The sequence below is a fragment of the Phaseolus vulgaris genome, chromosome 2 (genome assembly GCF_000499845.2).
Source record: "Phaseolus vulgaris cultivar G19833 chromosome 2, P. vulgaris v2.0, whole genome shotgun sequence".
Lineage (NCBI taxonomy): Eukaryota > Viridiplantae > Streptophyta > Magnoliopsida > Fabales > Fabaceae > Phaseolus > Phaseolus vulgaris.
Genome location: NC_023758.2, coordinates 24,382,495 through 24,400,268, shown reverse-complemented (window position 1 = coordinate 24,400,268; position 17,774 = coordinate 24,382,495). Strand labels below are relative to the sequence as shown.

General features: G+C 33.4%; 2 protein-coding genes across 2 annotated transcripts; both read left to right on the top strand.

The window, feature by feature from the left end:
* The first annotated feature begins 3,135 nt into the window (after positions 1-3,135).
* Positions 3,136-4,920, top strand: LOC137809661 (uncharacterized). The gene has a single exon (XM_068610760.1). It carries the CDS (start codon positions 3,896-3,898, stop codon positions 4,766-4,768), a length of 873 nt encoding a protein of 290 aa, XP_068466861.1. The 5' UTR covers positions 3,136-3,895; the 3' UTR covers positions 4,769-4,920.
* A 2,403-nt stretch (positions 4,921-7,323) lies between these two features.
* Positions 7,324-8,373, top strand: LOC137809660 (uncharacterized). The gene has a single exon (XM_068610759.1). The coding sequence runs from the start codon at positions 7,361-7,363 to the stop codon at positions 8,231-8,233; it is 873 nt and encodes a 290-aa protein (XP_068466860.1). The 5' UTR covers positions 7,324-7,360; the 3' UTR covers positions 8,234-8,373.
* The last annotated feature ends 9,401 nt before the right edge of the window (positions 8,374-17,774 follow it).

Sequence of the window (17,774 nt, the reverse complement as noted above, 5' to 3'; positions counted from 1 at the left end):
TCCATCAAGACAAACTTCCCAATAATAAAATAAGAAGAAAAAAACCCTCTTATGTACATATAAAAAGACAAGGATATTTAAGGTAGCTTTTTGCTTCGTAACCCACCTCATGACCCTAATCAAGGTGATAAGATCAAGCACAAAGTTTTCTTAATGATTTTCTCATGTCTTTTCTCAAAATATGCTTTACTGCAAAAAAAATGAATCTGTTGTTCCTTAAAAGAATAAATTCTTTTTTAAATTGGTGCCTTGTTTTTAAAGTTTTTTTCATAGCTTTGTTTTTGCATTAAGAAACTTGGCTCAGTCTCTTATGCTATCAAAATATTGAGCTGAAACAGTTGAAAATTTCTCTTTGCCTTTTTTAAAATAAATCTGTTCACTTTATTTTCAATATGTTCTTTTTATAACAACTTTTTAACTGTTTTTTAAATTTAAAAGTCTGTTATAAATCGTTTCTTATATAAAGAGACACATCTCATTTGAAAAGAATGCTGATGAGCAATCAAGTTTTAAAACAGAGATTAAAAGTTCTTCAGTGAGTTGAAAAAGATTTGCACGTGTTATTGAAAGAGTTTCCAAAAGAAATCAAAGTGTGCTTGTTCTTGTGTGCCCTAAGCTTGGTGGAGGTGTTGTCACTAGTGTGTTGCAAATCAATTCTATTGGTTTTTTCAGTTTCCTGCATTCCGTGTATTCGATTCCATCATTCTTGTCTCTATAACAGTGTTTGTAAGACACTTCTTGATTGTGTTTCTTGAAGTGTTGGTAGTGCTGAAATTGTATTTTTCAGCTTGGTATGCCTTGTTCTTGTAGGGTTCAAGAAACTTAAGGTTGTGTAATTGATTTGTACTTTTTTTAGTGAATTTCACCTTGGGTAAGGTGAGACTAGATGTAGTTGTATTGAGTGAACCAATATAAATGTGTGGTGTTCAATCTCTCTTAATCTTTGCACTCATTTACGGTTTCTTGTGTTGATTTGCTAGAAAATAAACTTGTTCAATTAAAATTGAATCTGTTCTTTCTGAGTCTGTTCATACTGTTCTTTATATTCTGAAAACTGATCTAAATAACTTGTAGTTAACTGAGTGTCTGCTTTGGTTGTATTAGAAGTAAATCTCTCTGTTAAAACAAAGCCAATTAAGTGCCACGTTCTATTCAAGTGTATGGTTTAATATTCAAAGATAGTCTCTTGATTCAACTCTTAGTTTTCATCTTTGCATATTAATGTGATACATTGCTTGCTGCTTAATTCTCTTATCTGGAAAACATATAACTGAAACACTGTCTTGATAAACTAAGCAGAAAAATAAATTTGTTATTTCCAAAATAAATCGATTCTTTTGCTCTATATTGTTAAAAACCCTTGAAAATTTTATAAGCTCAATTCACCCTCCTTACTCTTGAACTTAGACATTAATAAACCCAACAATATTGTCTTTATAGGGGGTGTAGGAAGAGAGAGTCCATGAACTTTTGTCTCGAGTGAGCCTTAAGGGGATCAGATTAAGCATAAACCTTTTCTTCCTCTACCCCATTATTCCTAACTACACTCCTTTTTTTATTAGAAAAAGACAAAAATACTCTCCTTCACTCTATCACATCTTCGTCGCTGTCATTATTGCTATCAATGCTGCTATCATCGCTGTTAGTACGCCATCAACATTGCACCTTTGTTCTCCACTATACTTTTTTTGAGAGGAAGAAGAAAAAGAAAGATAGCTTATTCTAGAAAACTTGTTCTGAAAACTTTCATATAAGTTATGGAAAACATGTTTTGAAAAACTCCTTTTGGAATACATTTCATGTCCTGGAAAACTTGTTCCAAAAAGTCCGTTTCAAAAAATATATGTTCTGCCAATTGCAGAAACCTTATTCCAAAAGATTTTTTGGAACAGATAATCTGGAAATCACTTTTACAAAGAGTATAATTGTTATTTAAAAATTATGGTGTTGCAGTTAGATATTATAGGAGTGCAAGCGCTTCGTATCTATCATCTGTGCCTGGCCTGAGCCCAACTTGTTGCACCCAATATGTTTCAGCTGATTCTCCTTACACTATATTATTTCAGATTCATACCCAACATGTTCATGTAAAATTACTATAATACTCTTAATGAAGTAGAAACTAGATTACATATAAATGCACCCTACACCCAGAAGCCAAGAAACCTAGCAATCTGGAATCTGGATACTCATATTCAGAATTCAAATACTCCTTCCGGATATAGATATTGGGAATTCATTTTTTACTTCTGGACGTGTGTACTCAGAACTTTAACTTTAATTTGAGAATGAAATTACCTTACGTATTTTTATATCTAGAGATATTGACATTGTCTTCTAGATTCATGTATCTGTAAGCCTATATCCAAGCTTTCAAATATCATAATCCAGGAACAACTCACCTCAAAAATGACGAAAACAAGATACAATGTGTTTTCTTATCTCAAAACAATATGTCCCGCAGCTAAGAGTGTTTCCTCCATCACCACACCAACATTGCACCAACACCAACTCCTCTCCACCTAAAACAGACACCAAGTTCCTATGCAGCCTTTTTCAAAAAAAAGAAAAAAAAAGCAAAATTGGATTTAAAAAGTTATGTTGAGTGTACATAAAAAAATATATGGTACGGGGAGAAATTGCCATATATTTCTTGGACCACATCCCATTCATTCTGGAATGGGCTTTCCGGAGCCCGTTTAGGAATGTACGAAAGGTAACCTAAAAACATGTGAGTCGCAAAAAAAGAAACTTACCTGACCTGACAGAATAAAAGAGACTTTCAGGCCATTTTTTTCAGAAACAGAAAAATAATTTCTTTACAGGCTAAAAAATCCCATTTGTTGTAAGAAGGTCATCTACATATATTATTATGTAGCTCTACAATTTGTGACATAAGTTAATTTTAAAATATATTCTCAATCCAGAAATTCAAAAATAATTCTCCAAAAATAAAAATAAAAAGAAACTTGGTACAGAACTAAAACTATATAAAATACTAAATAAAATAAAATAAAACCATACTTCATTTCCATGTTCATTGTTTTATGGGAGATGTATTTGGTTATCTTGAAGAACCTGCGTGGAAGAGATGGACAAGATGTGTTCGGATTCTACTCTGTTGTCTTCATGACTGAAAAAATGTTTGGGAAAAGAAGATTATACTTATTATGAGACAGGAGGTGCACTGGTCTGGTATGTTTTTGTTTCTTCCCAACAATTAACATTAACATTGGGACCGTAGGATACTCGTTCTTTGAATGTACCACAACTCCACAAGATTTCTCAATAAATGCAAATATAGGAATCATATTCTTCTTTTGTTTAAAACATAATGAGTAAATTGGTAAGATCAAGCAAGGGGACATAAGTTGTTACTAGCCATTCATGCACCCATAAAATAACCCATCATTTTGTTCTCCAAATTGTAATCAATATCATATTTTATGTAACTCTTGTTGCATCCAACAAGATCTGCAAATCATCGATCCAAGAGCCATTTATTACATCATTTTTTAGTGTTATGTCTTTTCCTTCAGACAAGCCCAAGAGGCAAACTGGGTGATGAGTAATGAGGTTTTCTGATTGCCAACACTGGGAGGACATGCCAGTTATGCAAAACAAACCCATTTCAATACTATTTTGTTCTGTATTATATCACCAATAATAGTGCATAATGTTTGGCAGAGATGTGACAAACTCACCTAATGAGAAGGAAACACATGCTACTACCACTTGCTCACATTCATCATCAGAGGTTAGCTGTGCTGCCTATTTTTTTTAATAACAGATAGAAATCATGAACTGCACCTATATATATAGAGTGAGGGATTTGGTGATAGCAGAAAAACATTGAGCTTCCTTTGTAAAAGAAAAGAATACAAAAAGAGTAACCATGGCAAACAAGTTCCATGTTCGCTCAAATAGTTTCCCTACTGGATCTCATCCTAGCATCAGTAGAGTGGAGGAAGAGCTAAGCAAGCTCAAAACTTGGGAAGCCACTTCCACGTCCACCTCAAAATCAATTGGCACTGGCTTGTCCTTGCTATCAGATTTGTATATTTTCTTGGAAGATCTTCTCAACATGGCTTCAACCCAAAAGCTTATTTCTAACCATCAAGGTGAGAAATGCATAGAAGAGCTTCTGGATGGTTCAGTGAGAGTTTTGGATATCTGTGACATCACAAGGGACACCTTGTTACAAATTAAGGAAAATGTTCAAGCCCTTCATTCTGCTCTTAGAAGGAGAAAGGGGGATTCAAGCATTGAAAGAGTTGTAGCCGAATATAGTTTATTCTCAAAGAAGATGAAGAAGAATGCCAAGAAGTTGATCACAACTTTAAAGCAGATGGAGAGTAAATTTGGTGTATCTCCACTCTTGGATCAAGACCAACAACTCTCTGCTTTGACTAGAGTGCTTAGGGAAGTGATTGTAATGAACATGTCTATCTTCCAGTCCCTTCTAGCTTTCTTGGTTGTGCCTGCTCCAAAGTCAAAGGGAACCAAATGGCTATTGCTAGCAAAATTAATGCACAAGGGAGTGATAACATGTGAAGAGAACACAGAAGATTCCAACGAGTTGCAGTGTGTGGAAGCATCTTTAAGCAGCCTTCTAAGTGAAGGTACGAATGTTGCAAGGATGCAAGTTGCACATGAAAGATTGGAAGCTTTGGAGAATGGCATTGAAAGCATAGAAAATGGTTTGGAGTGCTTATTTAGGCGCATGGTTAAAACAAGAGCCTGCCTTTTAAACATCATGACTCAATAGAGATTAGACAGTGTTCAATCTTGTCCAAAATCCTGGAAAGTATCCAAGTTTTTGGAATCCATTGAGGATTGAAAAGTTTTGCCTCATCAATTTTGTACATCTATACAACTCAATAGTTAAACAATCAAATACAACTGAATGTTTATACTCTATATTTCGATATATTTTTTCTTAAAGTCACCTTTTTCCTAGAGAAAATATTCCTTTACATTTATCATGTTTCTATGAATGAGCATTATAATTTACTTGTTAGAGACTACTGGCATAAATACTAGGAAATCTTTACTAGGAAATCAGAGCTCAAGACACTAAGGATTATGGGTTTCTGTCATGTATGTGTAATTCAACTTGACCAACTTTCCCATTTCTATACATTGGGACAACATGACTTGCTCTCGCACTCCAAATGCACTAATAGTCAGCTTAATCAACTTCAATGTTGTCGAAGATTATCTTGGCATCATTAATCACATAAATTTTTAAGTTAAAAAAATGCTAAAGATTAAGATAGAAAAATTGAGGAACACATGCTAAAGAACAAAAACAGATAATGGAAAAGCTGACTGCTCTAATTATTTCCACTGTGCAAAGTTAGCCTCAATTAGTCCATACAGTAATGGCAGGTAACTCATGCTAAAGAAATAATAATTTGTGTCCTGCTTACTAGATTCTACAAAAATTGTTCTTTAGACAAATTATTTCACATGATAATAATAAGAAATAACGTTCCTACAACTGAGTTAACACCCCAAGAATTTAGAAATTAAAAATTCATGTAGGGTAAAGTCACCATCCTTTCCTTATCAGTTAAAAATTCATATTTATTGTTGTTTGTTATAAAAGCTATAAAACTGCCAAACTCATACCATACATTGACAAGTAATTACATGTTTATCAGAATAATGAAAATGTGTCGTATAGATTCTTACACTAAAACCAATAAAGGTACTTCTTAAACCAATTTCAATATATATTGATTTTCATTATCAAATCATCAATGAAAGAAATATAAGAGATTGTATTCTAACTATGGAGAAATGCAATTCTACAGACAGTAAGACAGTAAAACGAGAATATCTTGGCATTAATTATCTATGAACTTTTCTGCAGTATACCAATAACACTCTATTGTATTTTGATTACATATTGATGAATGTTTAGACAATTAACCAACTAATTTAAAGTTAAAGTCATATAAGTAGACCATTAAGACTCATCCAGATAAAAGCTTATTAAAATAGTATAAATAGGTGACAATGAAAAAAAGTTGAGATGGAAAAAATGAACTTTCTTTTGGTTGTGCTAGGTGTTAATATGTCATCTGTAGCATCAGTGAAAGAGTTTAGCAAGTGAGTGCTGATAAATATATACAATATTATAGTATTTGGACTCCAAATTTTGGAGACACCATTCATGTATTTATACCTGTCTATCATTTTTTGAGTAAGTGAATGAAACAAAGCACAGTTCAGGTGAAAAAACTGTGATTTTTTTATGAGTAAACCATCAATTTAGTTTTTAAAATTGTAATACTACATCAAATTAGTCTTTGAAATTAATAAATAAAACAATAGTCTATAAAATTCTAGAACTGCTCCAATCTTTTTTGCCTTTGTTCTATAAATATTTTGTTTTCTTATAAACATTCTCTCCTCAGTAGCTTGTATAAGACATTAACAAAAGTTCTGCTTAGAAAAAGTCTTATTTTCTTTTAGAGAAGAGATCTTTTACTCAAACAAAGATGCCCATTTTTTCTGCAATAAAGTCACATGCTAAACAGAAATGATTTGCACACACAAAACCTTTATAACCTTTGATTTTGAGAATTGGAAACTTGTGATGTCTCCTTAATAATTTATGCGTCTCAAACAATAATCCAACCCCTTGAAACTAGGACGGTGGGTACTCGTCCTTTAGTATGTAAATACAAAATTCTTCATTGGTTTCAAACATAATAAAAAGGAGTTGTTAAAATGAAAAAGGGAGACACAAGGGTTACAAGCCACTCGTGCACACGCCAAATAACTCATCCTTTTGTTCTCGAAATCTGTAATCAACATTAAAAATAACTCTTTGTTGTCTATTTGTCAAATACCACCAGATTCGGATCTCACCGATCCAAAAGCCATTTTTAACACTATTTTGTAGTTATAGTTTCTTATCATCGGACAAGCCAGGTAATGTATATCCTTAAAGCTAAAACAACACTTTATAATTTTAAGTCAAGAGGCAATGTGGCAACAAATGAGGCAAATTAATTGATGACTAATGATGTTTTCTGATTGCCAACACTTGGAGAACATGCCAGTTATGCACAACCAACCCATTTCATTACCAATGAGGCATGTATTATATCACAAATAATAGTGCGCAATGTTTGGCAGAGATGTGACAAACTCACCAAATTAATAGGAAACACATGCTGCTACCACATGCTCACGTTGATCATGAGAGGTTAACTGTGTTGCCTATTTTCTTGACCAATAGGAATGAATCATGAATTGCTCCTATATATATAGAGTTAAGCACTTGGTGAGAGCACAAAAACATTGAGCTTCTTTCGAAAAAGAACAAAATACAAAAAGAGTAACCATGGCAAACAAGTTCCATGTTCGCTCTAACAGTTTTCCTTCTGGATCTCATCCTAACATCAGTAGAGTAGAGGAAGAGTTGAACAAGCTCAAAACATGGGAAGCAACTTCCACATCCACATCAGAATCAATTGGCACTGGCTTGTCCTTGTTATCAGATTTGCATATTTCCTTGGAAGATCTTCTCAACATGGCTTCAACTCAAAAGCTGATTTCCAGCCATCAAGGTGAGAAATTCATGGAAGAGCTAATGGATGGTTCAGTGAGAATTTTGGATATCTGTGACATCACAAGGGACACCTTGTTACAAATTAAGGAGAATGTTCAAGCCCTTCATTCTGCTCTTAGAAGGAGAAAGGGGGATTCAAGCATTGAAAGAGTTGTAGCCGAATATAATTTCTTCTCAAAGAAGATGAAGAAGAATGCCAAGAAGTTGATCACAACTTTAAAGCAGATGGAGTGTAAATTTGGTGCATCCCCACTCTTGGATCAAGACCAACAACTCTCTGCTTTGACTAGAGTGCTTAGGGAGGTGATTGTAATGAACATGTCTATCTTCCAGTCCCTGCTAGCTTTCTTGGCCGTGCCTGCTCCAAAGACAAAGGCAACCAAATGGTTATTGCTAGCAAAATTAATGCACAAGGGATTGATAACATGTGAAGAGAACCAGAAGAATTTCAACGAGTTGCAGTGTGTGGAAGCATCTTTAAGCAACCTTCTAAGTGAAGGTACGAATGTTGCAAGGATGCAAGTTGCACATGAAAGATTGGAAGCTTTGGAGAAAGGCATTGAAAGCATAGAAAATGGTATAGAGAGCTTATTTAGGCGCATGGTTAAAACAAGAGCCTGCCTTTTGAACATCATGACTCAATAGAGATCAGAGAATGTTTAGTCATGATTTTCTCTTCAAATTTTATGGATCCACTGAGGATTCAAAAATTTTGTCCCATCAATTTGTACATGTATACAACTCAATAGTTACACTACCAAATACAACAAAATGTTTATACTCTATATTTCGATATTTTCTTTTTGCAGTCAGCTTTTTCCTTATTCCTTTACCTTTATCTTGTTTTTATGACTGAACATTATAATTTACTTGTCAGATAATACTGGGTATAAAAAATAGCCTTAACATCATTTTATACCATTTTCAAAGGATTGTTTTTTTAGACAAAATCTATAAATATAAGTTTGTGAGACTTTTTCCATATATATTTATCAACTTCCTCATTTAAATCTTAACATAGAACATTTACATCTTACAGAATTAGCCTCAATTAGTCCACAATACACTAACCACATATAACTATAATACCACAGAACATACATTTTTGTCTCCTGCTTACTGCTTTTACAAAATTTGTTCTTAGGAAAAATGTTTCAAATGATAATCATAAGAAATAATGCTCCTGCAACTGAGCTAACACCTCAAGAATTAAGAAATAATGTTCCCTACAAGAATTAAGAAATACACATACAAGACAAAAAATATTGGTTTAAGGTGAGAGTAGAACTAGTGAACTACTGTGGTAAATCAACAAGGGAGACATAAGGGTTGCACGCCACTCGTGCACACACCAGATAACCCTCATTTTGTTCTCGAAATCTGTAATCAAAACTATATACAACTCAAATTGCTGCCCAAACTGCAATCAAAATTATAAATAACTCAAAACTGTTGTCCAAGTGATATTATATCCCTCGAGATCCAAACCTCATCTTCCAAAAGCCATTCATTACACCATTTTGCAGTTTTAGCTTTTTATCCTTTAGACAAGCCAATTAATGGATATCCTTGAAACTAAAACATTTTTATAATTTGGCAGAAAAGGAGGCAAACTGGTTGATGACTGATAAGGTTTTCCGATTGCCAACATTAGGAGAACATGTCAGCTATACACAGCAAACGCATTTCATTATCAACATGGCCTGTATTATAAATGATAATGCATAATATTTGGCAGAGAGATGTGACAAGCTCACCAAATTAGTAGGAAACACATGAGGGTACCACATGCTCACATTGATGTCTATTTTGTTGATGAGTAGGAATGAATCATGAATTGCATTATTTATATCTATCTATATATATATATATATTTTGGTGAGAGAACAAAAACATTGAGCTTCCTTTGAGAAAGAAAAAAAATACAAAAGGAGTTACCATGGCAAAGAACTTTTATGTTCGCTCAAATAGTTTTCCTAGTGTCCACATCTTCATCAAAGTCCATTGGCTTTGGCTTGTTCTTCCTTCAAGGTTTGCATATATGGCATCACAAGAGACACCTTGTTACAAATTAAGAAAAATGTTAAAGCTCTTCACTCTGCTGTTAGAAGGAGGAAGGAGGAAGGAGGAAGGAGATTCAAGCATTGAAAGAATTATTAATTCTGATTTTATTACCCTTAAACTATTATACCGTTATTATTGCATTACTGGTCAGTTTATAGGGCTGTTAGTATTTCTATTTTATAGCTTCCAGTCATTGTAATTTTATTATATATATTGTTGAAGTAAATCAGAATCAATGTGATCGGCTCAACAGTTTTGCAATCTTGTGCAATCAGTTTCTACAACCTTTTGTCTTCCTCTTACTTCCTTCAATTAGTTCCTACAACTGGTATCAAGAGCTAGTCTGTTATCATAACTCTTGGCACGGAGAACATGGTCGTGGAGGACGAGAAGGCATTTATAATAAATCAAATGTGGAGTGTTAACTTCCATAAACGCAACCATTATGCAAATGAGTGCAAATCAAAAGGTGATAATCATGCTGGCAATTGTGCTCAAGAAGACAGTAATCACGTACAAGATGAAGAGCATCATGCAGTACTAATGGCAGCCGCATCAAATGAAACTCCAAACAATCAGACTTGGTATTTGGATACAGGTTGCACGAATCATATGTGTGGTCAGAAGGAGATGTTTGCGGATTTGGATGACTCATTTCTCACAAAAGTGAAATTCGGTGATGGCAGGTTCATTCCGGTGACTGGAAAAGGGCAAATTCTTATCACATTGAAGAATGGTGATCACAGGTACATCGATGATGTTTTCTATGTAGCTGATATGAAAAGTAATCTATTGAGTATGGGACAGCTGGCCGAAAAGGGTTACGTGATGCACATAGTTGAAAATAAATTCTCAATTTTTGATAAAAAAGGTAATTTGATTCTTAAAACCTTTTTATCAAAAAACCACATGTTTCTAGTAGATATTCATATGGGTGATTTCAAGTGCTTGAATGCAATAGTGAATAATGAATCGTGGTTGTGGCATTTACGCTTTGGGCACTTAAATTTTTAGAGTTTGGAAAATCTCTCCAAACGAAATTTACTGAATGGCTTACCCCATATTCATCACCCTGATCAATTGTGCGAGACTTGCATTTTTGGAAAGAATCAAAGGATACCATTTGTTAAGGAGTCTTGGCGTGCAAAATTTCCGTTGGAGCTTGTTCAAACAGATGTTTGTGGCCCGATGAACATATCATCAGTTGGAGGTAATGAGTATTTTTTAACCTTTATTGATGATTTTTCAAGGGAAACCTAGATTTATCTATTGAAAAGCAAGGATGAGGTATTCCACTGCTTTAAAATATTTAAAGCATTTGTTGAAAGACAAAGTGACAAACAAATTAAGATGGTGCGTAGTGATGAAGGGGGTGAGTATAAGTCTAATGAGTTCAAGAGGCACTGTGAAGAACTTGGGTTGCAGCATAACATAATCTGTCCCTACACACCTCAACACAACAAAGTTGCTGAGAGAAAGAATAGAACAATCATGGACATGGCGAGAAGCATGCTTAAAGCGAAAGGTATGCCAAATTATTTTTTGGCTGAGACCGTAACATGTGCGATATATTTGATAAACAGATCACCCACTCAGAGTGTTCCTAACACAACTCTGATTGAGGCATGGAGCGGATTCAAACCCAATGTGCAACACTTAAAGGTATTTGGTTCAATTACTTATGGTCATGTCCTCAAGGCAGCAAGATCGAAGTTGGATGATAAGGCAGTGAAGACCATTTTCATTGGATATAAGCATGGGGGATACAAACTGTACAATTCAATGACAAAGAAGGTGATTGTCAGTCGTGATGTTACATTTGCTGAAGATGAGGAATGACAATGGAATGAAACAGCTAAAATGGATTCGAAAAAACGATATATTTACGTTTTGAACGATGATGTGGAAGATGAAGTCACTCTTGAAGCACCTGCAGTTCAACCTGAAGCTGTAATTCAACCTAAAGTTGCAGCTCCAATTGCAACTATGATGGAGCGACCAAGAAGGCAACAACGACAACTTGTACACCTTCAAGATTGCGAAGTAAATCTTGATGATGAAGTTGATGACAATGGAGATTTAGTTCACTTTGCTTTTCTTGCAGATTCAAAACCCGTGAGACTTGCAGATCCCATTCAACACCCCAAATGGCAAAAGGCTATGAATGAAGAATTGATGGCGATTGAGAAAAACAATATCATGACTCAAATTGGTTTTAATATAGATATTCCAATTAAGATTTATCTTGACAATGTCTCTGCAATTAATCTTGCAGAGAATCCAATTTTTCATCAAAGAAGTAAACACATTGATATTCGATATCACTTCCTGCGAGACCAAGTTGGGAAAAACATGATCAAATTGGAATACTGCATATCAGGATATCAGATCGCAGATATTTTCACTAAGCCCATTGAAGATCGATGCTTTCATCAAGTTAAGAGATATGTTGGGAATGAAGGTTGTTCCAAATCAGAATTAAGGAAGGATGTTGGTTATTAATTCTAATTTTATTATTATTAATTCTGATTTTATTACCCTTAAAATATTATACCGTTATTATTGCATTAATGGTCAGTTTATAGGGTTGTTAGTATTCCTATTTTATAAGTTCCAGTAATTATAATTTTATTATATATATTGTTGAAGTAAATCATAATCAATGTGATCAGCTCAACAATTTTGCAATCTTGTGCAATTACCTTCAATCAGTTTCTACAACCTTTTGTCTTCTCTTATTTCCTTCAATTAGTTCCTACAAAGAAGATGAAGAAGAATACTAAGAAGTTGATCACATATTTGAAGCAGATGGAAAGGAAATTTGGAGTATCCCACTCTTGGATCAAAACCAAAAACCTGTTTCTTTGATTAGACTGCAGACCAGAATGCGGACCAGGTTAGTATGTCCTGTGTTCATAACACGAGTTGAATTCTCACAATGACTAGCTCGTGCGTTTACAAATAAGTTCACATAAGCTTTTTTTTTTTTTTTATAAATAAAAATGTTTGTTACTTTATCTTATTGAAAAATTGAATATAAAAAATCAATAATTATAAAAAAATTGAATATAAAGAAATTCAATCCAAATATTTGTTATTTTTTTTTACATTGATACTGAAAAATTGAATATAAAAATTTAATAATTATAAAAAATTGAATATAAATTAATTATAATTGAATAAAAAATTGAACTTATGTTTGCTACTGATATAAAACAAATATCATCATTCTTTAATTTCAAACATAGTCAAACATCAATAATTCAATTATGACAAAACACAACTTGTTTTTTTTTTTCCACGTGAGTTGTGGGTTATGCAGGGCAAACTTTAGCGAGTCAGCGAGTTGAATTCCAAAATCTGCCTCACACTTTTTGCTAATAGACTATGGGTCAATCCACATTGTCCGTCCCGCATTGTCATCCCACTACAAGAAAATTTGGAGTTACATACCGATTATTACATACGGATAAAAATCCGTATGTAAAATTAATGTTACATACAAATATTTACATACGGATTCTAATTCGTATGTAAAATATTTAAAATTTAATTCAAAAAACAGAAATTATTACATACTGATATAATCCGTATTAATTTATTTCAAATTTAATTAAAAAAAAGTGTTACATACGGATATAATCTGTATGTAATGTATTAAAAATTTAAATAAAAAAAATTGTGACATACGGATTTAATCGGTATGTAACTTATTTTAAATTTAATTAAAAAATAACAAAATGTGTTACACACGAATTATATCCATATATAATGGAAATTAAAGAAACAAACAATTACATACGAATAATATCTGTAATATTTTTAATTATTTTTAATTAAATTTGAAATAAGTTACATATGAATTTTATCCGTATATAAGATTTTTTTAATATTATTAATATTTTTAATATTAATAATAATATTATTATTAATATTTATAATAATAATAAAATTAATATTATTTATAATATTAATAATATTTATAATATTAATATTAATCTATACCTATATATAAAGGGATTCTCCTCTTTAACTTTTCTCAATTTTTTATTTTATTTTATGTATATAATATTTGATTTTATTTCATTATTATGGATATTGCATCATTTCCTATTTTTTCAAAAAAATTAAATTTTTCAGAAATTGAAATTTTCAAAATTTTAAAATTTTCAAACTCTAAAGCTTTTCGAAACACTTCAAATTTTGAAAAATTTTAAATTTTCAACAAATTTTTAAATTTTCAAAAAGATTATCATTTTCTCATGTTTTACTGAAAAGTTACTTCGAAGCTGATTTAGCTATTCACAATCTTCAAATAGGGAGAAACTTCAGTTAGAAGAAAGTAAAAAGAGGAAGAGACTAAACCCAAGACACTATTTCCCATGCGTGTTCCTATCATTGTCGTGCTTACCCCCAAGTGCAAGGTTCCAATGTGAAGGAACATTGTTAAGAACGTGTGTAATTTGGATTCGGTGCGTGTTGCATCCTCGAAAAAAAGTTGCATACGCTTCTACATCCACTGGAGAGTGTAGGGAAAGGTTGATAGTTTTGTTTGTGAATAGAAAAAAAAAGTTGCATACACTTATTTTTTTTTTCATTTTACTCTTATAACAACCTTTCATTCTATTAAATTATTTTGGACATTTCGTAATTTCATAGAGAACAGTTTTCAAATTGATTTAAGAAACCGTTTTTAATTCCTCTCTACTTGGTCCCTATTGAATATGAATATCTCTGTATAAACCCACGTTCCCACTGTACTTTCTGTTGAACCAAGTGGTGTTCAAGCTTTGAAGAATCCAAACCCTTTGAAGGATGTTGAAGCCTTTGCTGTGCTTGCTGTTGTTGTACTGGCTTAGTTTAGTTTTGGGGTAGTTTGAGTGTTGTAATCCACCTTTTGATTAAATCTAAAACATAAGCATTCTCAATCTTTTTGAAAGTAAAATGTTTTTCAAACTAAGTTAAAACAACCGATTGTTTTGTCGAAACAACCGATTGTTTATACTTAGATGTTTTGAGAAAATATTGAAAACTGTTTTTCAAATGGTTGAACTGTTAAAACCAAAACAACCGATTGATTCGAGGAAACAACCGATTGTTTGTTTTGGGACCATAACAGAAAAACTGTTTTATCTTTTGACTGAGCTTTAAATGATTTAACTGCTTACGCTCTAGTCATTAAAAGCTTTGACCAATCTTTTAATGCAATTTAAGAGTTTGTTAAGATTTGATAAAAAAAAACATCTTTGAATAAATTCAGAGAATCAGATTTGAGAATCAATCAATCTTTACAAGATTTTGAAAAGAGTTTTTGAGTTTTTCAAAGAGCTGAGATTGCTTAGAGTTTGTGATTGATCAAAGTGTGTGAAATAGGATTCTGTTGTATTGATTTCAGATTATCTTCTGTAACAAGTGTAATCCTTGTACTCTGCTGAACAAGTTTCGTTTCTGTGTTTGCTGAGATTGAATGTGTGTTCTTGAGGGGATCAAGATCAACAATCTTAGTGTTGGTGTGTTGGCCAAGAAGAGTGTGTGTCTTGAGGTGTTCAAGGTCACTTTCTTGGTTGTGGTGTAAGTGATCAAGTTGTGATTGCTTAGTGGATTTCCTCAGAGGGTTTCTGAGAAGACTGGATGTAGCTCTGGATTTGGAGTGAACCAGTATAAACATCTGTGTGCATTCTCTCTATCCTTAACTCTTTAAATTCAGTTTTGATATTTGTTAACTGGTATAAACAACCGATTGTTTCGGTAAAACAACCGATTGTTTTTACTAGTGTTGTGCCTTTTGCTTTATGTTTTGAAAAACTGATTTCTTAATCAAGGTTTTCTTAGAGTAATTTCATTCAAGGCTGAAAAGTTTTCGAAAACTCTCTTTAAACAATTCACCCCCCTCTAGTTTAAAGCCATATATTCTAACAATTGGCATCGAGAGCTTGGTTCTTGAAAGTTATTCAAGTTGATCCAAAAATCTTTTTTCTATGGCTGGAAAACTATCTTTTGAGGAAGGTGCTTCAATCTACAAACCACCTTTATTCTGTGGATTGAATTACAAATATTGAGAAGCAAGAATGAAAATCTTTATGGAATCTATTGATCAAGGAATTTGGGATTCAATTGAGAATGGTCCTTACATTCCAAAGTTTAAAAAGAATGGTTCTTTCATTGCAAAACCTTGGTCTCAATGGACCAATGATGAATGTAAGATGGCCAAGCTTGATTGTACTACTCAAAACATAATAGCTTCTGCACTAGATACTAATGAGTTTTTCAGGATATCAAAATGCAAAACTGCTAAGGATATGTGGGACACACTCAAGGCTGCTCATGGACACAATGAACCAAAGGAAGCAATGACAAAGAGTCAAGCAAGAAGGAAAAGAAGGCAAAATAAGAAAAGCCTCAACCTCTGCTTCATGGCCAGAAAGAAGGATGACTCAAGTAGTGTAAGTTCATCAAACTCCTCAAACTCTGAAAATTATGGTCAATTGCTTCAAGCCTTTCAAGAAACACATGAAGAAGCCAACCGATTGACTCTCTTGAACAATCGGTTAAAAGAAAAGAACAACTGGCTTGAAAATAGAGTAAAGACACTGGAAGAGGAATTAGAAAATACAAAAAAATAGATTTTGAAAATCTTGAAATCATCTACAAAAACTCCTCTTGCAAGTGTGATGCTCTAGTTTGTGAAAATTGCGAAAATCTTGAAAAGAAGGTCCACTATCTTGTTAAAACTGTGGATAAACTTTCTAAAGGCCAATCCAACTTTGAGAGTGTTCTAGCATCTCAAAACTGTGTTTTTGGAAAAGCAGGATTGAGTTTTAATCCACAAAACAAACAAGATAGATTTTCAAAATCATTTTCGAAAATGCCAGAAAAACAACCGATTGGACCATCGAAACAACCGATTGTTACATGCTTCTATTGCATGAAAAGAGGACATTCTGTGAGGTTCTGCAAAATCAGAAAATTTGATGTTCCTAAAGGTCTTATGAAGTGGATTCCTAAGGGTTATAAAACTTTAATTGATGAGTGTAAACCAAATGGACCCACATTCATAAGGGGACCAAATCTTTGTACTTGAAAATCCTTTTTGTAGGAAATCTTGGAGGAGAGCAAGCAACTGTGGTACTTGGATAGTGGATGCTCCAAGCACATGACAGGGGACAAATCAAAGTTCCTGAGTATCCCCTTTAAGCAAGAGGGTCATGTCACCTATGGAGACAACAACAAAGGAAGGATTCTTGGGAGAGGATCCATAGGAGACAAAGACATCTTGGTAATCCATGATGTGCTTTATGTAGAAGGCCTAAAGCATAATCTGCTGAGCATTAGCCAACTATGTGACAAGGGATATCAAGTGATGTTCAAGTCAAAGACATGTGAAATCTGTCTACCCAACACCAAAGAGGTAATGTTGGTAGGTAAGAGAATTAATAATGTGTATCTTCTAGATATCTCTTCACCATGTTCAATTGGATGTATTCTATCCAAGCAAGATGAATCTTGGCTTTGGCATAGAAGAATTGCTCATATTCACATGAATCACTTGAACAAGCTAATTTCAAAGGATCTTGTGATTGGGCTGCCAAAACTCAAGTTTGAGAGGGATCACATTTGTGAAGCATGCCAAAAAGGGAAACAAGTGAAAAGTTCTTTCAAAATTAAAAATGTTGTTTCATCTTTGTAACCTCTTGAACTTCTTCACATGGATCTCTCTGGACCCTCAAGAACTATGAGTCTTGGTGGAAATTATTATGCTCTTGTTATAGTTGATGACTATTCTAGGTACACTTGGACTCTTTTCTTGGAATCAAAGAGTGATGCCTTTTCTGCATTCAAAAAGCTAGCAAGAAGGTTGCAAAATACAAAGAACAGCAACATAGGTTCTATTAGAAGTGATCATGGAAGAGAATTTCAGAATGAGAAGTTCAGCAAATTCTGTGAGAAGATGGGAATTTTGCACAACTTCTCTGCTCCAAGAACACCACAACAGAATGGAGTGGTAGAGAGGAAGAACAGGTCTCTTGAAGAGCTAGCAAGGACAATGCTTAGTGAATCATCACTTCCTAAGTACTTTTGGGCAGATGCAGTGAGCACCGCATGTTATGTGATGAATATGGTG